Consider the following 24,502-nt stretch of genomic DNA (forward strand, 5'->3'; position numbering starts at 1 on the left):
GGTTTGAACTCAGGCTCAAGTCTAACCTTTCTTTCACCCCTACCAGTCTACACACAAATCACACTAACCCAAGGCTTGGGCCCAGGGCTCCAGGACCCTGTAGGGGGTAGAGGGGCCAAACTCAAGTCAAGCTAGAACCCAAGGTGCAAGGTCTATTTATTGCTTTGCAGTGTAGATGCAACCCTACTGGACTTGTGCTGTGGCAGTTAACCAAAAGTATCCCATAATCCTATGGGCCAACAATCTGTGTCCTCTGGACAGTCTAGTCTGGTGAATAGTCAAGTTTTCCCACTCTGTGCCATGAACCAAGGACTGGAGCGGGTGCATTTCAAGAGGGCACTAGGAAGTCTGGGATATGGTTGGCTGGACTCAGATCTGCAACATAGGTAGTAGAGGCCCAGCTTTGAAAATTCTTTACCTAGGATTGACAATCAGTGTAGATGCTCAAGCCCTGGGTTCTCTAACACAAGATCCACTAACTCAATTTCCACTAATCACAGATGCCGATGGAAAAAAATTAGCAGGTGCATAGCACCCACCAGCAGCCAAGCCTAAAACCTTTAGTTTGTTTTATATTTTCCCAATTTGTTATTTTAGCTTAGAAATATTAGGCCTTGTGTGCCTGGGGAAGTCGCACCATTTAAATTTAAATTAGTTTTGACTTTTTTCAGTTTCATTTAAATCTCTTCCCAAGCAACAAGCTAAACCAAAATAAGCGGCTCTTAGACAAAAATAAGAGCACCCAGTGAGGGATTTGAACCAGTTTAACTAATCCTTTTAAATCACACCTTAACTTAAACTGACAAAAAAATTTCATGTAGACAAGCCATCAGGTCATTCAAATCTGGTTTTGATCTGAAGGATGCTCATTATGAGCTCTTAACACTTTAATTGAAGGGAGATGGAGATAATTTTTATCAAAGGCCAATTTTTCCCCTTCACGGATCGTCTTCAAAAGTTGCCTTAAAGTTAACCTGCAATATTACTTAGCCCTTTAATTAGAGCTTTAATTAGACCTTTATAATGCATAGCTCTGAGACTGTTTCATTAAGAAAGTTCAGTAGGATCTTATCCCAGTTTTATAGACTCCTACTGGATAATGACAGAAATAGTGTGTTTATTATTATTACTTCTGAGCATTACATTGTGGTTCCAAGAAATAGATTAGAGGTCTGAAAGTCAGGATTCCTGGGTTCCTGTCCTATCTGTGCTACTGACACGGTGTGAATTTGGGCCAGTCGCTTCTCAGTTTCATCCTCTGTGAAATGGAGATGAGACTAATACCCACCTTTCCAAAATGTTCTGAAGTCCAGGGGAGATGAACAGTGCTATGTAAGTGCAGAGTATTAGCATTACACAGTTCAGTATCCTTCAGGAGCATGTAAAAGCTTCTCTGGGAACTAAGCCTGTTTTACAGTTCACTGGTCTGGAAAGGGTCATGCCCAAGCTTTCCTCCCATCTGCTCTGTTCATGTAAGAAATGAAGCACTGAAGGTGTTGCTCATGCTGGAGGAGGCAGGGGCCAATGATTGCCTTATAAAGAATGTGCATTTGGACCCTGCTGTATTTAATACATAGATCCAAGCGCTTGTACAAACATATCCCCTAAAAGTTTGAGGTTTTCGTAGGATGGAGCCAGGGTAGTTTGGGAACCTCAGTCCCAAAGAGCAAGGATGGCACAGTGACTGGGACACTAGCTGGAGACCTGGGTTCAAGTCCCTATTCTGCCACAGACTTCCTGTATAACCATGAGCAAGTCACTTAGCTTCTCTGTGCCTCAGTTTCCCACCTGTATAATGGGGATAATAGCACTGCCCTGCCTCACAGGGATGTTGTGTGGTTAATTACATTAAAGATTGTGTGTGAGAGAGGAGAGACCTTTTTCTCTCTGGTCACTAGGTATCAATTGCGAGGATTACACCTGAAGAGAGAAGGGGAACTTCGTTTGTGTTTATATTAGGGTGTGTAAATGCATTTTCTGAGTCAATGCTAATGGAGCTAAAAGACATTTCCAGCCTAATCTTTTTCATGCAGTTGGGGGGGAATAGCTCAGTGATTTGAGCATTGGCCTGCTAAATCCAGGGTTGTGAGCTCAATCCTTGAGGTGGCCATTTAGGGGTCTGGGACAAAAATATGTCTGGGGATTGGCCCTGCTTTGAGCAGGGGGTTGGACTAGATGACCTCCTGAGGTCCCTTCTAACCCTGATATTCTATGAACTGCAACCTGGTTCATTGTTGTTGTTTTTTACTTTGTTTGATGTCAGACCTGCTAGAATCTCACAGGTTCTCCTCTAAGCCACCCTTATTTTACCAGAATACCTCAACCATCAGTACTTTTACAAGTGCTGTTGCATAAACTCTGGGGCTGCTTAACTGACATGCACCAAGCCCAAGCAGACTGTCCTTCCCACGGCAAAGAAGAAACCATGACGGCAGTTGGGAGACCATTATAATGATCTCTCAGTTCTCTGTCTATGAGAAGGACAAATACAGGAATTTAGGGATTGGCAGACTGGATCAGATATGAGGCTCTCCTAATCCAATATTTTGTCTCTGACAGTGGCTAGTACCAGCCACTTCAAAGAAAGGTACAAGAATTTCCATAGTGGAGAAACATGGAATAACATGCCTATAGGGGACATTTCTTCCTGACTGCATCAGTTGGTGGCTGGTTTATGTCTTGAAGCATAAGGGTATGTATCCCTTATATTTTCTCTGTATCTACTTTGTATAAGCATATGTAAATTAGACTTTCCAATCCATCATTCTGCCTAGGGTTACCATATTTAAAAAATAAAAAAAGAGGACACTCCACGGGCCCGGGCCCCGCCCCCGCCCCTTCCCCACCCCCAGCCCTGCCCCAACTCCGCCCCTTCCCCGCCCCAACTCTGCCCCTTCCCCGCCCCTTCTCCAAAGTCCCCGCCCTAACTCCCCCTCCTCCCTCCCAGCCACGCGAAAAGGGCTACCCGAGCGCTACTGGCTTCACGGTTTGCCAGGCAGCCTCCAGACCCTGCGCCCTCGGCTGGCGCTTCCCCAGCGCAGCTGGAGCCCGGGAGGGGACGCGCCCAGCCAGGGGCGCAGGGTCTGGAGGCTGCCCAGCAAACCGTGAAGCCGGTAGCGCTCGGGCTTCGGGCAGCCCCCATGCCTCCGGACCCTGCGCCCCCGGCTGGGCACTTCCCCTCCCGGGATCCGGCTGCTGTGCTCCTCCCCTGACTCTTCGGCTCTGTTTAAGAGCCGAGCTGCCCGAGCGCTCCGGCTTCGGGCAGCCCCCTTGCCTCCGGACCCCAAGCCGCCGGCCGGGCACTTCGCCTCCCGGGCTCCAGCTGCTCTGCTCCGGCGGCGCAGGGTCCGGAGGCAAGGGGGCTGCCCGAAGCCGGAGCGCTCGGGCAGCTCGGCTCTTAAACAGAGCCAAAGAGTCAGGGGAGGAGCAGAGCAGCTGGAGCCTGGGAGGGGAAGTGCCTGGCCGGTATTTTTCCTGGACATGTTCGGCTTTTTGGCAATTCCCCCCAGACGGGGGTTTGATTACCAAAAAGCCGGACATGTCTGGGAAAAACCGGACGTATGGTAACCCTAATTCTGCCAATGCCTCATAGGTGCTCAGATACTACAGTTATAGGCAACCTTATAGAAACCTAGATGGATCTGTTATTCCATGAAGGTTTGGCAAGAATCTCAGCAGGTATGATAGAATGAGGAGGTAGCAATTCATACACAAAAAAAGTGGTTGTAGAGTATGTGAAATCAACATTCAGGAGCTAGCTGCTATTTTTATTTTGAAGAGAGAATCCCACTTACTCAATGTGGTTTTTATTATTTAATTTCATCTTGACCCACTGGTGCCATTTCTGTACATCGTTAGCACAAAACATTATCAAGGAAAGCCCTAACAGGAGGGGAAACACTTCAATAACATGAGCTCCCATGCAAGCATTTGACTGGCTGTCTGAGGATCCAATGGCCACCAGTTTCTGATTCTTGGCTCGGCCCTGCTTCCTATGAATCCATCACCCAGCAACAGCTCTAGCACAGAGTCTATGATGCTTTCTCTCTGTGCTTTCATCAGAAACTGTTGCTTTCAGTTCTTCATCCCCCTTTCAATGACCAAACCATTCAACCAGTGCAAACTCAATGGACTCAGGTGTATTCTCATGCAAAGTTTTAACCCTCTAACTGCACTGTATCAAAGGTAGTGTAGAGATGGTGGGAGCCAGGGAGAAATTATATTTTCAACATTAATTTGTTGGATTAAATATATTACATCCTGGTTAGTAGCACTGAGGACAGGAGCATAGTGCAGAGAAGTGCAGCACGGCTCTACCCATGTACCTTGATCCTTGCTACTCCAATCTTGGTCTCCCACTTACCTCTGCCAGTGCACCTTAATGCTGACATACAGCATCCCCTGGAGAGACCCCCTGGAGAGACTGCCAACTTTGTGGCTGTTTTGTTTTTATATAGACAGATATTGTTTTCGGCCTGGAGGGTAAAGAGCATAATACATATAACTTCTATTGACAATGAGATAAATGCAAAACTGCTGTTAGCTGAATGGGGACCTTTGGAAGCCTGGTGTAGCTTGTTACACACCAGGCTAAAAACAAATATCTATCTACATCTTAGATGTTTGTCAGGAGGCAAAGGATTGCATTAAAATCTCAATATTTCTCCTGGTTTTAATGACTTCTTTTCCATGCTGGATGGGATGACTGGGGTTAATCTAATTTGAAATCTGTCCCAGCCTTGCTGCTTTGCATCAAAAGCATCTGCTGATCTCCTCCAGCCTTCTTTCTCGTACCTCAACCCTCCAGAGGCCAAATGTGGGACCAATGTGACCCCTCAGGGAGGAACAGATCTCACTGGGCAACTCCCACCAGCCTGGAAGCCCTTCCTCTGAGGACCCAGGAACATGCCACCTTTTCTCCCCACCACGACCTTTAAAGTCATGCTCCCCAGTTCTTCGGAGATTTTAAAACAAAGGGAACAAAACAATGCCGAACCATGTGAGACAGGAGATCAGAAATCCAGATCCAAGCAGGTCGGCTTCAACGAGCTTTTCCAGCAAAGTTTCTGCTTCCAAGAGATTTCTCAGCCACGGTTCATGAGTAGGTAGAATTAGCCTCTTGGCATTGCAGGATGATGTCTCATGCCTGTGGTGTGTGTCCATGGAAAGTTCACTCATGGCCAACTCTACCTACCTACAGTTCTCCCTCCACATTCACCTTCTGTGTCCTTTAAGTTTCTCCTTGCTTTGGAAGGCCATCTTTCCCCCCTTTGGAGGGCTGTTGTACAGAATCATACGTCCATTCTGAAAAGATTTTGCTGTTCTAAAAGCTTTTGTTTTCTCCCACACACATGCAGCACAATGCTCAAGATACAGCCAACGGGTCAGAAAACAAGAGACAACCTGAGACTGTCAGCTGGTTATAAAACTAGATTTGTAGCTTTTTGGTACTGTGTCAGTTCTACATAAAAGCTTTGTCATTTGGATGGCTGTGCAGAGCTGTCCTCAGGCAGGTCACATTAGAAGGAGGGATCTAAAAGTGAGAGATAACATGATGAGGGTTGTCAATATTAGAATGGAGACCGTTTGGAAGGCATACAGAGAAGAGCAACCGAAAATGTTAAGGGGCTGGAAGGAGTGATTTATGAGGAAAGATTACATTATCAAATGAGCCCAATTCTTCCCTGGTGTAATCTCACTGAGGTGTGTTGAACTGCACCAGGCATTAATTTAACTCAATACATATAGATTGGCTAAACTATGACTAAGGGGAAACATGATGGTTAGAAGGTACAAGCTCCTCAGTGTATGTCTACATTGCAAGCAGGAGCTGTGACTGGATCACACGTAGGCATACTCGAGCTAGCTTTGATCTTCTCCAGCCTTCTTTCTGGTACCTCTCAACTGGGATCAAGCCAGCTCGCTGAAAATCGCAGCGTAGTTGCAACAGCCTGGCTGCTGGCACAGGCTAGCTGCTCATGTACAGACCCAGGCTCTGGGACAGGTTTGTACTTGGGCAGCCAGCCTGTGCTTCTCTGAGTGCTACCATCACTTCACTGCTATTTTTAGTGAGCTAGCTCCATCAAAGCTAGCCCAGTGTAGACATACCCAAAGAGGAAGAGGCATTACTTAGGGTGTCACAAAGGAGTGTAAGTAGAAGTAACAGGATGAAATCAACAAAGGGAACATTTAGGCTGAATATGAGTAAGCTGTGTTAGGCTGTGGCACAGTCTCCCAATAGAAGTGGTGGGAGATCTACTTGGGGCATTTATAATTACCTGGAGAATGTACTGTAGAAAACACCCATGCACTGGCCCCTAGGGGCATGGCCTAGTTGTGACCTAATTGATCTTCTCATCTCCAGTTCTTCAGTCCTGTGAGACTCTGTGAGAACCAAACTATGTTCTGGGAATACAGGTACGGTATGCTCAAGGGCTCGCTTGACATTTGATCTTCTTCATTCAACTTTAGTACTTTAAACCTGTGGCTGAGTGAAAAGTAACAGCAGGCCAACTTAATCTCTGCTGTAAATCAGTGGAGTTGCACCAGAGAGGAATTGGTCAGTCTGTCCATACAGACAAGATTGGAACTTAGGAGGCTTTCCCAGCCCAGGATTTCTCTGTGACTGATGCAAGTAACCTAAAGGCTGTATAAGTGTTAGAAGCAGGTAGAAAATCCAATGATTTCCCCCAGGATCACTCTAGCCTCAAAAGTTTCTTATTTTATTTTGTGGAGTATAAATATCGTGGCTGAGATGCTGATATGCTTTGCAGAAGTAAAACAAAAGTGTCTCTCTAGAGATTTCTGGAGATAAAGAGTCTCTTGAGAGACTAATCTGTTCTGTGACCAGGGCACCTGGCCTAAATTTATGCCTGGCTCTTCCAATCTGCAAGAATGACTTGGATTAATTTCATGCCTGTTGTAAGTTGTTGAATCATGTCATGGTACCATGAGCTATTATTCACAGCAGGCCAGATCCTGAGGTCTATTCATGCGTTCTTTAGTCACTGATTTCAGTAAGAGCTCTGCCTGAATGCACTGAGTTAGAAACTGAGTAATGTGTGCTGAATGCTGGTGCCTTCCTTTTCCTACCCGTACATAATCCCTGCCCAGGACCGGCTCCAGGGTTTTTGCTGCCCCAAGCGGCAAAAAAAAAAAAAAATCCGCAATCGCAATTGCGATCGGCGGCACTCCGGCGGCAGCTCCACCGCGCTGCTTTCTTCTTTGGTGGGAATTCGGCAGCAGGTGCTTCCCTCCGAGAGGGACCCGCCGCCGAATTGCTGCTGCCGAACAGCCCGACGTGCCGCCCCTTCCCTTGGCCGCCCCAAGCACCAGCTTGCTGGGCTGGTGCCTGGAGCCGGCCCTGTCCCTGCCCCATCACACCCAATCTCAAACAACTCAAGTGGCTTTCTTTCATTTCTGATCTGGATCCTGAATTATCCCCTTGAGGAACTTACTCCAGCCTAGCTCATGTCCTTCCCTCTCTATGCTCACCTTCTCATCTGCTTTGTCCATCTAGCCCCAGCTTTCTCCCTATTGCTTCAGCCAATCTCACTATGGCTGGTGCAAGAGTCTTCCCTCTTGCAGCTTCTGCCATCTGGCAGAACTACTTTGTGACTCTACCTCATTAGATCAACACTAGATGTCTCTTTCTAAAAAGATATGCTCTAGCCCAGCCAGAAGTTATGGGCTCGATACAGGCAACACTGGCTGTGTAATGACCTGTGTTATGCGGGAGATCAGATTAGCTAATCATGATGGCCATTTCTAGCCTTGAAATCTATGAATCTCCATCTATTTTCCAGTCTCAGCTGAAAGCCTCTCTCCTCTCCTCTCCTCTGCTTCTTAATTTCTATTTCTCTGTGTCACTCTTGGTCTTTGTAGATGTATTATTGAACTCAGTAAAGCACTCTGGGTAAACACTACCTAATATAAAGTTGTATTGAACTGGCAAATAATGCCCCATGGTAGCCATTTGCAAGATGCCCTGGTGGCAATGAAATGCTATCTTACATCACACACACATGGGTGGTGCACAGAAGATGATGTGCCAGGAGCCATCCATAGAGTCAGAAGGGACCACCAGATCATCTAGTCTGACCTCTGGCATATCACAGCCTGCTACCAGCACCCACGCATTACACCCAATAAGGGCCCTGGGATCTCTAATAACCATGAGCAGCCAGGACCTTGGTTTTATCTCTCATCTGATGGCTGCATCTCCAGCATCACAGGCCCTCTAGCACAGCACTGGGGCATTGGGATCAGCACAGACTGAGTGTGCCCCCTACTGAGCCCACCACTCTGCTCCCTGTGGCACCTTGTTTTTTCTTGGAGTCTCCCATCTGAATACGGACCATCCTTCAATAGATTCCAAATTTGCCCCATCGCCACAGTATCGGAGCGCTTCCCAATCTGTAGTGTGTTTATCCTCACAACCTCTCTGTGAGGCATTATCTCCAATTTGACAGATGCAGACTGAGGCACAGAGACTAAGAGACTTGACCAAGGTCACTTTACCTTTTATGATAAGCATGGCTTTGCTGACCGCATGGCCCAATTCATTGGTGGCTTCCACCTTGTACTCTCCTTCATCTCTCTTCGTGACACCTGGGATCACCAGGCAGCAGACACCAAAGTCATTTGTGCTGAAGAAGGTGGGGTCTTCTGAGAGATTCCTGCCATCCTTGTACCAGGTGATCTTAGGTTTTGGGTAGCCACTCACTGCACAGCTCATGTGACAATCATATGCTGTGGTCACTACGTGGGGCTTCAATTGGACGAGGAATCTTGGGGGCATATTTTGATTCACCCTCCTGTATTTGGGTAGTCTGACTTTAAACTCATCTATAAGAGACAAATACACACTCAGCAACTGCTCCAGGGGACTAAAGGTTGGGTGCAGAAGCAGCCTCCACCCATCGCACTTAATAATTGCATTTGGCATCCACCCTTCAAAATTGGCAGGGCCTGGCTCCCTAGGTCAGGGTTCATGGCTCCTTCTGTGAGTTGCCATGCAGTGGTCATATGTGTAGGGCCCTGGCTCTCTCTGCTGTATTATGACCCCAGTTACTGTTACTGGGAGTTCCTTTAATCCAAGCATTGAGACTCAATAAAAGGGGACAGAACTAAAAGCTTTGTTGATCCAGTCTGTGGCAACCAAAAGTCCTCTCCTAGAATGCAATAGGCTCAATATAAAGCCTGAGCTGTATTCTCTAGGGGTAGTTTCCTCTTAAGTTTTCCAAAGTCCCAGTCAGGAATCTGGAGGGGATCATTAGGTCTTTGGTATATGGACAAGGCCATGGCTCCTTCTACAGATCATGAGGATTACACAGTACCAGTCTAGCTCCTGCAGGTCACCTGGTCCTTCCCAAATGGGGTGGGGTCCTCAACTCCTGCAGGTTGGATTCTGTGGCTCCTTCTTAAAATTGCCAAGTCCTCACCATTGAGGACACACCCCTTGGCTTCTGTAGAATTCATCTAATTTCAGAGTTTGCTAGGAATTAATTCTCTTGGCAGCTCTTACCCATATGAGTAATATGAGCCGGTATATTGGTAGGAATGGAGAAGCCCAGCTTCACTGTTCCCACTGATCTGTAAACATTCATGTCCGGCAGGGGACATCTTTCCTTGCCCAACAGTATTTCTTGGGGATATCTCAGTGGGCTCTCATCTGAGCAGACAGCATACATATGGGGACTGGGACACACTGACAAGGATTTATTAATGGGATAGTTTGACTGAGACCCAACAACACAGGTGCACTGATAGATTTTTTAAAATGCCTTTTTACCCTTTTCCTTTTGCATGATCCAGGGCTGCGCAGTTTCAGATGGATCACTGGTTCCCATGTAATTTTTGGCCACAACTCTAAAGTAATACCCCCGGCCAGGGATAAGTTTGGTGATGGTAAACTTGTTGGTGTAGATCAGGTCACCCACCACTTGCCATGAGCCCTTGTTGGAGTCACATTTCATGACCACATAGTACAGGTTACTTTCCCACTTCTCTGTCGGCGAGGGCTCCCAGATCACTGTCACCGTATTAAGGACTTTCTCTTGCAGAAGAATAGGGCCGGGGGACTGTGGGATATCTGCAAAGTGAAGACAAATAGTATGGAGGGAGTAGAGAAAGTGGTAAGTTTAAGATATTATAACAATTCTGCAACCCCATAAACTTCATGGAGGTCAGATATTTTGAGCATTGTGGCCAGCTAAACTTGATGGTCATTAGTGGGAAATGACCTCTGATTCCTTTGCTCCAAATATACAGGTCCTCCCATTTGGATTAAGGGAAATTCAGCATTAACTGGACTGGCAATAGTGACACATCTCTTTCCCTTCTATTGGATAGCTGATACAGCTGTGTTTTTATAAACTGTTAGTGAAGGAGCTGAGAGGGCTATAGAGTTCTTATGGTTGGACACGGATACTTTGTTCCATTTGCTAACTGACATTCACAGAGCCCTGTCATGGACTGAGACACCTGGCTGTGTTATGGACTGTATAAGTTGGCCCTCTGATAGCTTGTACTACCCTAGTCCTCTCAGAGAATACAGCTGTCTCTCTGTTGGTGGTACCTGGCTGAGTCTTGGATTGTAATGTAATCAATGGATGACAGTATTCTGTAGACCTGCCTAGACTATAGCACCTGGTCTTTGGACTGTCATCTCATGAAAGACTGTATTACCTAGCCCTTTCCTTGTCCACAGTGCTTAACCCCATCAAAACTCACAGTCCTCTACTCAGTCATGGACTGGATCCTCTCTCTTAGCATGTTATTCTCCACCAAACCTGCTATGCATGTTACCTGCAACTTGCACTTGGAAGCTGAAGGATTCTTTTTTCCCCCAGTGGTTTTGAAGTATGATGGTATAGAGCCCACTGTCAGAAAACTCAGCTGATGGAATCAAGAGTTGGCTGAGGCCATCTCTGGTGCTCACTATGGCCCTGCTGGGTAGAGGAAGCCCATCCTTTAGCCAAATCACCTCTGGAGTTGGGGATGCCTATTAAAGATAAACACCAGTTATAAGTCAATCTGCTTTTCCTTTGTATGTGTATCCTGTGGTAGCTTCCTTGCTTTGTCCTCAAATGTTTCCTTAGCTCTAACTTGTTTCTTTGCCCCTGGAACCATGGCCAACAAAGGGTGTGTTGCCCTAAACTGTTTCAGTATAATTAAGTCAGAAAATATTTATTAGTTCACAAGTTGTAGTTGACAGATAGGCAAGAGTAGCCCTATTAAAAGCATCTGCTGCTTTTTGGAGGGAAGAAGACTCCTGTCTGGGTGATCGTTCCATTTTTCCTTCTGGTCCCCTTCCCTCCTGATGTCACATTGCAGTGACTTTCTTTCAGCCTAGGTGAGCTGGATGCAGCTCCCTGTAGAGCTCATCAATGCCACCTTGAGATCAGCCAGAAGGTTTGCTCCCCTTCTCTTCAGTAGGGACCAAACACCAGATCTCACCCATAGTGCTCCCAGCCTTTGCCAACCTGCAAGAGTCAGAGGCTTGATCTTGGAATCAAACCTGTGCCTTTCACGTGATACAACCAAGGTGCACCACTCCTCTTGCTGTTTAGTTGGATGAACATACTCAGCAGGGCACTGTCAATTGCCCTGGGGGAGTATGTTCATCCAAGTACTATGGGGGGAAGGGTAGCTCAGTGGTTTGAGCATTGGCCTCCTAAACCCCGGGTTGTGAGTTCAATCCTTGAGGGGGCCATTTAGGGAACTCAGGTAAAAATCTGTCTGGGGATTAGTCCTGCTTTGAGCAGGGGGTTGGACTAGATGACCTCCTGAGGTCCCTTCCAACCCTGATATTCTATGAATTCTCCTACCTTCAGTCCTCACAAGGGGCGGGGTGGGGGGAGTGATTAGTTGACACATCAAAATCTGAGAAGCTGGTGCTAATATTTTACACTTTTTGGTGCCTTCCGTCATCAAGGATCTAAAGTGTTTTACTTTACACACCTTAATGAATTATCTGAACTTCACAACTCCCCTCCCCCATGAAGGGAACCATTACTATCCTGATTGTACAAATGGGGAATGTATATGAGGTGTAAACCAATTAGATGACTTGCCCAAGATCATGTGAAAATTCTGCAGCAGAATGAAGAACAGAACCGCAGTTATTGTAGTTATTTTTACAACATGGAATCGTATGGAGGACATCTTACAAACATGCTTCAATGCTTACTTCAAAGGGCATGTGCATTCGGATACAACTTCCCGCTTTTATAATCATAAAGTTTTTCATAGTGTCATCTCTTAGGAACTTGGGACTAACTGGAATGCAAAAAATAGTGAACACAATTAAAAGCTGAATCTTGTTACAAAGTCGCTGACAGATTTTAACTCACGTACACTCAAAATAGCATGTCCAGTGTTCTAAAGTTCTCTCCTCCTGCTGGCTGCCTGACGTATCTCTGGCAGCATTATGTCAATGGAGCTCTTTCACTGAGTGAAAAAGTGCCAGAGCACTCGCTGAGCATCATCTTTCTGTATTTATATAGTGTTGATGACTTAAGAGGGAAATACTGCAAAAAAGGTATTCACAAATGTTTGTTTGAATAGAAACCATGAAATCTCCTCAACAGCACCTGTGGCCCCTCTGACTCACTTTTCACAATCATGCAAATGAACTTTTGTTCACAGTAATGTTTGTGGAAAAGGAAAGTGTTGTGAACACTTGTTCCTATGTCTGTTCACAAAAGCATTGACTTCAGTATTCATCTGGACAGCTCTTTGAGGGCTTGGGAGTCATCCAGTCAGCTAAAACAATATCATGCAACCTGGATGTCCAACAACACACTGCAAATAGTGTATTAGAAACAGTGAATAGTCAAAGTGACAGCCACAGCAAGCAAGTTCTGAGTGACCCGTGGGCTGAAGCATGTTCACAGAAACCATTGTTGAATCATTTCAAACAGCAAACAAGTTCATACAAAATCAAAGCCAGTTTGCCGATAATTTATGAACAGAAAATGAGTAAAATTCACTGTTTATATTGTTTGCTGCCCTCCTGAGCATGAAACCCCATTGCTGTCTCTGCAGCAGGAAGGAGAGAAATAGCTACTCAAGTATAGACCCACTTTTCCCCTATCTCCTAGTGTGTGGCACAGGGGCTGAGTCACAGAATCATTTTGAAGAGCTTTAGTCCATTATTTCAAGAGTGAAACCCCTCACCTCCCCTTTTATCTGGGCCATTATTTTCCCATTTTTTGTTTATATTGTGGAGGTACAACTGAGACCGGGGCTTCATTGTGCTAGGTGCTGCACATACATATAGACCCTGCCCCTAAGAGCTTGCTGTCTAGACAAGTCAGACAAAGGGTAGGAGGGGAAAGAGAGGCACAAAGAACTGAAATGATTTACAGCAGGTCAATGGCACAGATGGAAAAAAAGCCCAGCTCTTCTGGCTCCCAGCTCAGTGTCCTGGACCGGATCATGCTCCCTCATTAAAAATATATATAAAACTTTTCCATTTGTCTGGGGATTTTTTCTTTTAAAGGCTCTGAGTGTATGGCAGATCCAGCCTCTTAATGACAGACAACTGAAAGTGCCGCCTATAGCTGGCTGACTGGTAAGGACGTTACAAAAAATGTGACCCTTTTATTGAAAGTTTCCCAGCGCCAGGCTAAAAACTGGAATGAACATGGGATCTGGCATATGAGATCATGTCACTGGTCCATCTGATCTGATTTCCCTGCTTTGGCAGGGGCCAATGGTTGATGCCTCAGATAAAGGTGAAAAACCTCCGTAATACATTAGACCAATGCTGAACACAAGGTGAAAAATGTCACAGCCTGTGCAATGTAATTAAGCCAACATAAGCCCGGGTGTAGACACTACTAGGTCAATGGGAGAATTCTTCTGTCCGCCTCTCGGAGAGATTGGTTTACTACAGCAATGGGAGAACCCCTTCCGTCGCTGTCATCTACACTGCGGCGGTGCAGATGTAGTGCTGCATCTGTGCTGCTGTAGAATTTCTACTACAGACGTACCCATAGTATCTGAAAAGGGATAATATTTGAGATGCTAGAATCACAGTGAGCCTCCAGCATGAGCTGTGGTCATCTCAAATGGAACCCTCAATTTTCCTGATTCAATAAGGAATATAGGAGCGAAATTATCTGTGTCCGCCGCCACAGCCTGAGATAATCATCTACGACAGGCTCCCGTACCCCACAATCCACAGATTGACTGGCCCCAGCTCAAGGTTCAATTTGAATCTCCAACAGTCAAAGCTGCCTTTGGATGGAGAGCCCATGATTTGTACCTGCAGGCCTATGACATCTTTTCAGGGGCAGCACATTTTGACTCACCAATGGGAGGCGCGGCCTGGATGCAAGTGTCCAGTGCTACGGCTTCCCCTAGGCCTCCCTCATTGATGGCCCTCACGCGGAGGAAGTACATCTCTCTGGCTTGCAGACCTTTAACTGTACAGGTTGTCAAGCCTATGGGGACAGTGTTACAATGGGTCCACTTGAGGCTGTCAGAGGATCGCTTCTCCACCTTGTAGCCCTTGGCAGACCCCCCTTCCTTTGAATCAGGTTTCATCCAAAACAGAGTGATGCTGGTGTAGTCAGTATTGGTCACCTTAAGGTCCCTCACTCTACCAGGAGGCTCTGGAAAGGGAAAGTTTATTTAGACTTCCTCGTCTTAGGATTCCTGCCCCCACCCCTTATTCAGTGCACTGGATAATCCATCCCCAACATGCTTGCACTGGGTATCCATTCAGTCAGGCTCCCTGCAGTGTACTGGGAGTCTGTCCCCATCCCTCTGAATTGTACTGGGAATCCTGCTCCCATCCCCTCTGCAACACACTGGGAAGCCCACTCCATGTTCCATGCAGCGCAGGGGAATCTCACCCCCAACCCCTGCAGCACGTTGAGGGGCCAGCCCCACATCCTCCTCCCCAGCATATTGAGAATACCACCCCACTCCCTACAGTGAATTCCTTATTTTTTAATATTATTCAAGTATTTTATTCTCCCACACATACTTTACAGACGCTCCCTGAGTTACGTAAACCCGATGTACGCAAATCCGAGCTTACGGAAAAAGTTCCGTAAGCTAGAAATAGGAGGGGTTTTTTTTTTTTTGGCGTAATGGTCGGAGATGCGTTTCCGATCTTACGCAAAATTTGAGTTACGCTTGCGTAAGTCAGGGAGCATCTTGTATACACATTGCTTCCTGGATTCACATACTTCCTCAGATTCACCTTCTTGGCCAGTTACCCCTCTCTCTGCAACCCACACCCAATGGGACAAGTGGACAACCCACTTACTCATGGGATCTCGAGCAAAGACAGCATCTGATGGTGCACTGGCCTCGCCTGCCCCTGCGGCATTGACAGCAGCCACGCGGAATTCATACTGCAGTCCCTCCTTCAGATCTGTCACCATCCACTTCCTGTCTGTGGAAGGAAAAGATAAGCTTCCTCAGTGTGCTCAGGCTCAGATCTGCAGTCCCCTCAGTAGGATATATTGGGACAATAGTTCTATACATTAATTATACCACATGGAATTGCACAGTATACCTGCCTAGTGGAACACATATGGAGTACCCAAATGCTGTCCCTTTTTCTCCTGTCCTTCCCCACCATTAGCACAAGTCTCTCCCATTGTATTCCTTCCTCCCTTTCAAATTAAATGCCATTTGAGATACTGAGGAAGTCAGAGAAAGAGTAAATAATGCTTTCCTCGCAATGGCAGCCCTTCTAATACAGAAGATAAGAAGATCTTTGGTGGATCTGAAAAGATCATTGACATCTATAGGTGAACACGATTTTGAAGCCTTCAGAGATATCAGTTCCATCTCCTTACCTTCCTTGTCCCTGGAATGTCCCCCCGTATGCCCAGTTCCCAGCTCCATAAGCTAAGGAAGCACTTCCACAACTAAAGTGCAAGGTGCCAGATTGCTGGCCCTCAGTTTATGCACAGAACAGCACAGCCAGACAGCAACAATGCAAATTTCTCCATTCTTCTGCAGCATATTTTTATTCACAACCTGGAAAGGAGCCACCTCTGGAGGCAAGAAGAGAGTCCCACCGCAGTGGTTCATTCAATATTTTGGCATTGAGATACCCAACAATGGTGCCAATTGTGATTTTTGTACTAGCAACTAGGAGCTGGACTGAGATCACTGATTTGTGTCACCACACAGAAGTCACCCAACATCCATCAGACAGTAAAAACTTTTGGTCACTACCAATCTAAACCATATTTGAAGCAGTGACCCAGTGAGATGAAAGAGTCAGCATCTCATTATGCCTTGAGCCATCTAGTCTTCTTGCCTTCTTAGAGTCTTTCAGCCTGTTCCAGGCTTTCAGCTACTTACCTGTTATTGGCAGGTCAGTGATAGGTGTCCAGATGTTGCTGCCTTTCTTGCGTTTCTCAACGATATACCCCAGGATTCTGGAATTGCCCGTTTTGGGAGGTGCTGCCCAGGAGAGTGTTATGGACTCTTTGTTGGCACTGACAAACTGAGGAGGAGCAGGGGGGCCAGGGAAAGCTAGGAAAAGATTAGCCCTTCATTATTAACAGGTATTTCTTTTCCATCATGTGACAAGAATGGGTTCTCAAGGGTTGTTTCTTCCAGGATTCCCAAATGTGTGTTCAGATAAGACACCTTTTGAACGTAGATGTGAGATCTATGACTCAGTCTTTTACTCTCCAGGACAGCTACATGCTGGGAGCCTAGAGGGGGAGCATGTCCAAACTCCTAAGGGTCAAGATATTATGTGTCTTTCATGAATGAGCCCCTCTTGCCAATGCTGAGGATGACATTGACAGTCTCCAAAGGGAGGCATATGCCCAATCTTCTTGCAGGGAGGGAAAGCCACTGTTCCTTCTATTGTTCCTGAGGGTGGAAACAGGAGTCTTGATTGGCTTCTACTTCCCTCTGCTCCACCCATTATTGGAGGGTGTAACAAAGTGTGTGCTGAGTCAGGAGCTGACTCAACACCCTGTCACTCCAATCCCCATCAGTACATTAACTGGGACCTGATTGAAAGTCAGGCCGTTCACAGAGGGTGCCAATTTATTGAGTAGAGACACAACTGAAGGGCTAATTGGGTGGAAGTAACCCCAGCAGCTGGACCTATATAAGCAGACAGGAAGGAAGTGGTAAGGAGAAGAGTAGAGAGCCTGAAGAAAAGCAGGACTGGGTGTTACTAATACCCTGTCTGTTCCCGAGAAGCAAGTGGGGGAAGCGGACTATTGACTGTACACTGTATAAATAACATTCCAGGCTGTGGCTTGCTGAAGGGCTATAATAAAGCACAGTGGTGCTTGAGAATGCTGGGAGATATGGGGATCAGCTACTACGGCTAGAAAAGACTCTCAGGGGACAAAACAATCAGCCATTAATACAAAAAATTGTTTGAAAAGTATCTTGGCTCAAAATGTGATTAAAAGGGTGAATAAAAAGGAAGGACAGAGAGACGGGAGCAGGGGTGGATGTGAGTGAGGAAGGAAGGAAGGAAGGAAGGAAGGAAGGAAGGAAGGCAGGCTGTGGGGGAAGGGATAGCTCAGTGGTTTGAGCATTGGCCTGCTAAACCCAGGGTTGTGAGTTTAATCCTTGAGGGGGGCATTTAGGGATTTGGGGCAAAAATCTGTCTGGGGATCGGTCCTGCTTTGAGCAGGGGGTTGGACTAGATGACCTCCTGAGGTCCCTTCCAACCCTGATATTCTATGATTCTAAGGCAAAATGAATTAAATGTTTTCCCTGCTTGTACTTTCTTGTTTGTGCCAAAAGCTGTCTCTAGTACTTGGGTCCACCAGCGGGGTTATAGAGTAGAATGGCTGCTCTGTACTTAAGGAAATGAAACGATACTACTGAATAGACACAATCAATTAATGTCCCCTTGGCCCTTGGGAGATTCATTTACCTATGGAGTAAATTAAGGTAAAAGCGTAGCAGGTTCTCTTTGCAGTGACATGTGAGAACCTTTTCTTTGGCTTCAGTCCATGCATGGTTTCCACTGTGGATGTTGCTTCGAGGTTTAGGTTGGATTGTACCCAAAAAACTCAAAGCAGATCTCACTCGGAATCACCAAAACTCGCAAGAAACTTGTGGTCTCGACCTGAAACCTTAAATTGGCCCCAGATTCATATGACACCATGTTCACATTCACTTGACAATTGAGTCAGGCTTGCAAACCTTCTGTTCAAACTGGACGAAAGTATAGATTTGTAACAAAACCCAAAATGAGAGTTTCACTTGATTTTGGCTTTCATAATAGAAGTCTCACATGGCTATAAGATGTGTTTACACAAAGCTCTTCCTCTTACCTTTGGTTGCAGCCATCACTTCATCTGATTCCAGCGCCTTGCTCTTTCCCTCAGCGTTCACTGCTCGCACCCTGAAGCGATAGCTTTTGTCTTGCCCCACTTTGTTGGTCGTGAAAGTGCTGTTGTTCCTGCTGGTTTCTCCCAATGTTACCCAGGTTTTTCTGCCCACCTGCTGCCTCTCTATGATGTAGTTCTGCACTGGTGTGCCCCCATCATCCTTTGGGGGCTTCCATTGAATGGTTATGCCAGTTGTGGAACTATCCACCACCTCTATGGGTCCGATGGGTTTCTGTGGCTTATCTGAAAGGAGGAGAAAAACAGGGAGCAAAAGGTCCCACATCTGTTCTTGATATCAGAGGGGTCACTATCTCTTGCTACTCAAGATAGGCAACTCAGTCTCCGTTGGTATAGTATTTACAGGGTAGAGCAGCAGAATTAACGCTAGCAAGATTGCTTGAGTAAACATCCATTCATCTACTGATCTAGGAGAGTAGGGCAAGAGGAAAACACTTGTAGGGTGACCAGATGTCCCGATTTTATAGGGACAGTCCCGATATTTGGGTTTTTTTCTTATATAGGCTCCTATTACCCCCCACCCTCTGTCCCAATTTTTCACACTTGCTGTCTGGTCACCCTAAACACTTGGCTCATCCAATCTGCCCTTCCTATAGTTCCGGGATGGTCAAACTTACTGACCCTCCAAGCTATACGATAATCTTCAGAAATTCTAGAGCCACAAGACACACACAACCTGCCCCGCAGAGTGGCACCTGCTGGGGCACAGGGCTTTGGCCTCAGTGCAGCCCCGTGGGACTAAAGTCCCGAGACCCCCCTCCCCTCAGGGCAGAAGCCCCTAGTCCCACCACCCCGAGCTCTCGCCCCATCCAGTCTGGTAGGCTGAGAAAGGAGGAGGAATGGGGGGCACCACGAGGCACACTTTAACTTTTAAAGAGCCACGTGGCTCACGAGCCGTGGTTTGGCCACGCCTGCTGTAGCTGATCATTCCCACGAATACTGCATCAAAGTCAGACCTGGATGCAACTCTCATTGACTTCCCATCTCCTTTAGGAGTACTGATGGTTCCATACTGGAACCATTTATCAACCTCACCCCAAACCTGGGGTGTTCAGGCAAGATGAGACCTGGACCCAATTTACTTCCACTTTTGGTTTGCAAAAAACCAAAACCCAATGGAGACTCTTCCAAACCAAAGCCAAACACACCCTTGTTGAGTTCAATTTCTGAATCAAATACAAATGGATGAAACCCAGAACCAGGTAATCAACAGTCCTCTCCTCCACCCTAAATGTAGGTGGTATGGATTAAATGGGAAACTAACCCGATTCTGAATTTTGGGTTTCTCCATCTTTGTTTGGGAATCTTCCACTTTTTGTGCACATCCACCTTACACAGATATGCCATATGGCATCATATTGCAGCTGGGAAGTTAACTTGGGCCTATTATTATTGTGAATAGAATGGCAAGATTCCCAACAACTTTAACATTAAATTGCTTTCGTGATCAATAGAGCAGGTTGTACAAGTCAGATATTGAGCTCTATCAGCTCAGAAGGAAATGGCTTTTGCAGAATAATTTACTCTATAATGAGCCAAGTGATCAGTACAAACCAGGATCACAAAACCAGAGGAGAAGGACAGGGGAAGGAATATGAGAAAAACTGATTAATCATCTTACTGATTTATTACCCTAGTATAATTATTTGGACTTTTATAGGTGCATTTGAGCTAGTTTGCATCTTTAGTTAGTATTTTTCTTCTTGGAGAAATGTTTGTTCTTCATTTGATTTTTATATTAAATTCCTGCAGCTCTCAAGGGGCTGTGTTTCAGTGCAAAAAGATGGATGCAGAAGTAAACTGTTTAATTCGGAAAATGAGGGAGATTATCTTTATTTGGCTACTTCACCTGGAAGTCTTTAATCTTCAGTTAATTACTAGGAATGACAAAGCTAAGTCAAGTGATGTAGCATTGTCCTTCTCCAGCAGACCACACTTCTGGTCTCATCAAACTGTTGCTCAGTTGGGAACAAATCATGCCCCTTTTTCACAGCTGCAGAGAACTCCAGTTGAAGCTAAACCAGTGCAGATCTGCTGAGCATGGTTTTCAGGTTTCAGACCCCACATAGGTAAATCAGGAGACAGGCCAGTGGTGAGCCAATAAAGGAGCAAGGATAGGACTGGTAGATTTACAACCATGTGGATCCTTTTGTCATTTGAGCCTGGAAGTCACTGAGCAACTCCTGAAGGTGCCAAGTGGCTCACATCTCATTAAAGTCCATGGGAGCTGCAGGCATTCAGCACTTCGGGAGTAGCTCAGCACCTTGTCTCCTTTTAGTTTATTGTGGATGAGATGGGAAAGAGTGAGCCCAGCCAGCTCTCAGATATTCTTACGAGCAGTGTTCTGTAAAAGCACCAATGAAGAGCTGCTTCTGTGTGTGCCTAAACTAGGTCTCTCTGGAGAGTCAGGAAGAGGGATACCAAAAACAACTTACAAGGACTTCCCTCTGTGCCCAAAGTGATGGACTCATATCATGAGGCTCTCACCTATCACCTCCAGCTTTAGGCTGGCCTCCAAGGTTCCACTGTCATTCTTCAGCTTCACTTTGTAATCCCCACAGTCCTTCCTGTTGGTGCTGGAGATGGAAAGCCGGGTGAAGTTGTCCGCCTTGTCGATATGGATCCTGGCATCATTCAGGAGCTCATCCCCGTCCCTTAACCATGTTGCTCTGACTGGCTTCCGGCCCTCGAATGGGATTTTGACCATGGCATTCTGCCCTGCCTTGACTATCACAGGCTCCTTCATCAGCTTTTCCAGAAGAGCCTTGTCAACATTTGGAGGATCTAAACATAAAAACTAAGCCATTCACAAATAGAATTGAAAGAGAAAAAGCTTACTTTGAGGGCAGGGCTGCTCTGAATTAACTGCTGCTGAATATTTTCAACATTATTAACCTGGTACTATTGGGCCCAATCCCAACAAAAATCACTGGATCTTCACACGTGGCAGGTGGGGCTCAGGATCTCACAGGGTCTGGATCTTCGATTTTAGTTGCATACTTACCGTATGCTGTGTATGCATACATGCACTGCAGGGTAATTCACCCTGTACAGAACGACAGCACCAGGCCCCACTTATGCCCTCAAAATATAACATAAGTGAGGCCTAGACTTTGTTCTTGCCCATGCACTGGGGTGAATTTCATCCGACATGCATAAATTCATTTGGAATTCAGTAAGCATGCATATGAACTAAGGCAGTTTTTAATTGAATCAGCTGGTCAAACCTTTGAGATAATGATACAGCACACTTAGAGATGTGTATATTATAGAGATGTATTTGCTTGTTTAAGAATGAAATTTTCTTCAATTCTTATGAGGTCTTTTGGGTATAAAATTATTCACTTTGCAATGGCTAAATCTACCGCTAGCGAGTGCCTGTCATCTTTTTTTTTTTTTTTTTTTCATTTCCCCGCTTTTCTTTATAATTTCCGCCTTTTTTTCACCCACCTCCTCATTTCTTTACAAACTAAAACTTGGGATATTAAATGCAATAAACTTTGTTCATGCAAGATTAAGGCTCCTCTATAGATTTGCAATTAGCTAGGAAATGCACAATCTCCTTGTAACGACACAAACAGCCCCTTCTCCCAATTCCCTACTTTGGGTGTACTGAGCATGCTCACCCAAACTGAGCATGCCCAGGAGGGTTGCTATACATGTTGTCACACCTGTAGCCCTGGACATGACTTGCAGACCCCCTGGCAGGGCCATCCTTTGGCATACGCAGAATATGCGGCTGCGTAGGGCACCTGAAAATCTGGGCCACCCTGGGTCTTAGGGTATGTCTACACTACGAGAGTAGTTCGGTTTTAGTTAAATCGAATATTTGCAATCGATATTAGAAAGTCGAACGTGTGTGTCCACACTAAGGACAGTAATTCGACTTTGTCAGTCCACACTACCAGGGAAAGCGTCGACATTGGAAGCAGTGCACTGTGGGCAGCTATCCCACAGTTCCCGCAGTCCTCGCTGCCCATTGGAATTCTGGGTCGATCCGCCAATGCCTTCTGGGTAAAAAAATGTGGCGAGGGTGCTTTTGAGTAACTGTCGTCATCCGTCAGTCACTACCGCCCTCCCTCCCTCCCTGAAAGCGCCGGCGGGAAATCAGTTCGCGCACTTTTTGATCAGTGACAGCGCGGACACCACAGCACTGCGATCATGGATCCCGCTGCGACCATCGCTGCAGTTGTGGCCGTTCTCAACGCCTCGCAGCTTATCATACACCTTTCCCTGAGGCAGATGCAGAGAAATCAGGCGAGGAGGCTACGGCACCGCCGTGAGGGCCTGAAGTCGGAGAGTAGCACAGAGCTGTCAGAAACCACGAGCCCCAGCGCCCAGGACATCACGGTGGCAATGGGGCATGTGGATTTTGTTGAACGGCGATTCTGGGCCCGGGAAACAAGCACGGACTGGTGGGACCGCATAGTGCTTCAGGTCTGGGATGAATCCCAGTGGCTGCGAAACTTTCGCATGCGGAAGGGGACTTTCCTGGAACTTTGTGAGTTGCTGTCCCCTGCCCTGAAGCGCAAGGACACCCGCATGCGAGCAGCCCTGACTGTCCAGAAGCGAGTGGCCATAGCCCTCTGGAAGCTTGCAACGCCGGACAGCTACCGGTCAGTCGCGAACCACTTTGGCGTGGGCAAATCTACCGTGGGGGTTGTTGTCCTGCAAGTAGCCAAGGCAATCGTGAAGGTACTGCTGTCAAAGGTAGTGACCCTGGGAAACGCGCAGGCCATCATAGATGGCTTCGCCGCGATGGGATTCCCAAACTGCGGTGGGGCTATAGATGGGACTCACATCCCTATCCTGGGACCGGGCCACCAGGCCAGCCAGTACATCAACAGAAAGGGGTACTTTTCAATGGTGCTGCAAGCACTGGTGGACCACAGGGGACGTTTTACCAACATCAACGTCGGATGGCCGGGCAAGGTTCATGACGCTCGGGTTTTCAGGAACTCTGGTCTGTTTAGACGGCTGCAGGAAGGTATTTACTTCCCGGACCACAAAATAACTTGGGGATGTGGAGATGCCTACAGTGATCCTCGGGGACCCAGCCTACCCGCTAATGCCCTGGCTCATGAAGCCCTATACTGGCGCCCTGGACACAGAAAAAGAACTGTTCAACTACCGTCTGAGCAAGTGCAGAATGGTGGTGGAGTGTGCTTTTGGCCGTCTCAAAGGGAGATGGAGAAGCTTACTGACTCGCTGTGATCTCAGCGAAACCAATATCCCCATCATTATAGCAGTTTGCTGTGTGCTCCACAATCTCTGTGAGAGCAAGGGGGAGACCTTTATGGCGGGGTGGGAGGTTGAGGCAAATAGCCTGGCTGCTGATTACGCCCAGCCAGACAGCCGGGCGATTAGAAGATCCCAGCGGGACGCCCTGTGCATCCGGGAGGCTTTGAAAGCTAGGTTCCTGAGTGAGCAGGGCAACCTGTGACTTTTCAGTTTGTGTACAGAAAAGCTGAACCTGCCCCCGTTTCTTTACCCAGTTCATTTTGACTATCCTCTCCAGTTACATACCCCCTTCACCCCCTTCCCCTTCCCAAAAAATAAAATCAGTTCTATTTTGTTAATGAACACCGTTGTCTGTATTGCTGTTTTCGCGGGACTGTTTTAAACCGGGGACGCAGACTGTGGCGGGGGGCGGGTTTAGTGTTCTGATGCAAATGATGCTTCTAAACTCCCGGAATGACAGGCTCCGCACTGGTGCACTGGTTATTTCAATGGAGCCTGCCAGCACTCCTGGGGGGGACTGCGTGTATGTGTCGGCTATGTGACTTTCTGGCAGGGGGAGTAGGGTTACAGATCCCCTGCTGCGTGGATCTGTGAGCCAGGATAAGGACCGCTGCATAAGATCTGTAACTGCCCTCCCCCGCCACAAAGTCACAGAGCAACCCCCCCAGCCCAGAACATGAAAACCACCTCCAAGACTGACCAGGGTAACCAGTGACTGCACTGTGTATGTGTCCTGATGCTGGACCTGACCCCGCCTCTGTACCCTGCTAAAGGTGACTGTCCTGTCCAATTACCAAGCCCCTCCCCCCCCTTCAGACAGACTCTCCTCCAAAAGAACAGGATGGAAACAGTAATGATCAGGAACAAATCTTTTATTATGAACCACACATTAA

At 46.8% G+C, this 24,502-nt stretch overlaps 1 protein-coding gene across 1 annotated transcript in view; it reads right to left on the reverse strand.

The window, feature by feature from the left end:
- Positions 1 to 8,591: 8,591 nt before the first annotated feature.
- The window catches only part of IGFN1 (immunoglobulin like and fibronectin type III domain containing 1), a 50,419-nt gene continuing 34,508 nt past the window's right edge, over positions 8,592 to 24,502 (reverse strand). Inside the window, exons 14-23 of the mRNA XM_029912130.1 lie at positions 20,856 to 21,152; positions 18,294 to 18,593; positions 16,339 to 16,512; positions 15,287 to 15,415; positions 14,322 to 14,624; positions 12,194 to 12,282; positions 10,810 to 11,005; positions 9,794 to 10,093; positions 8,633 to 8,847; positions 8,592 to 8,597 (exon numbers count right to left, since the gene is read on the reverse strand). Of these exons, the coding sequence (XP_029767990.1) occupies positions 8,592 to 8,597; positions 8,633 to 8,847; positions 9,794 to 10,093; positions 10,810 to 11,005; positions 12,194 to 12,282; positions 14,322 to 14,624; positions 15,287 to 15,415; positions 16,339 to 16,512; positions 18,294 to 18,593; positions 20,856 to 21,152 (2,009 nt within the window). The remainder of the gene's footprint in view (positions 8,598 to 8,632; positions 8,848 to 9,793; positions 10,094 to 10,809; positions 11,006 to 12,193; positions 12,283 to 14,321; positions 14,625 to 15,286; positions 15,416 to 16,338; positions 16,513 to 18,293; positions 18,594 to 20,855; positions 21,153 to 24,502) is intronic.

The sequence above is a fragment of the Terrapene carolina genome, unplaced genomic scaffold, assembly GCF_002925995.2.
Source record: "Terrapene carolina triunguis isolate 2854851 unplaced genomic scaffold, T_m_triunguis-2.0 Scaffold191, whole genome shotgun sequence".
Taxonomy (NCBI): Eukaryota; Metazoa; Chordata; order Testudines; family Emydidae; genus Terrapene; species Terrapene triunguis.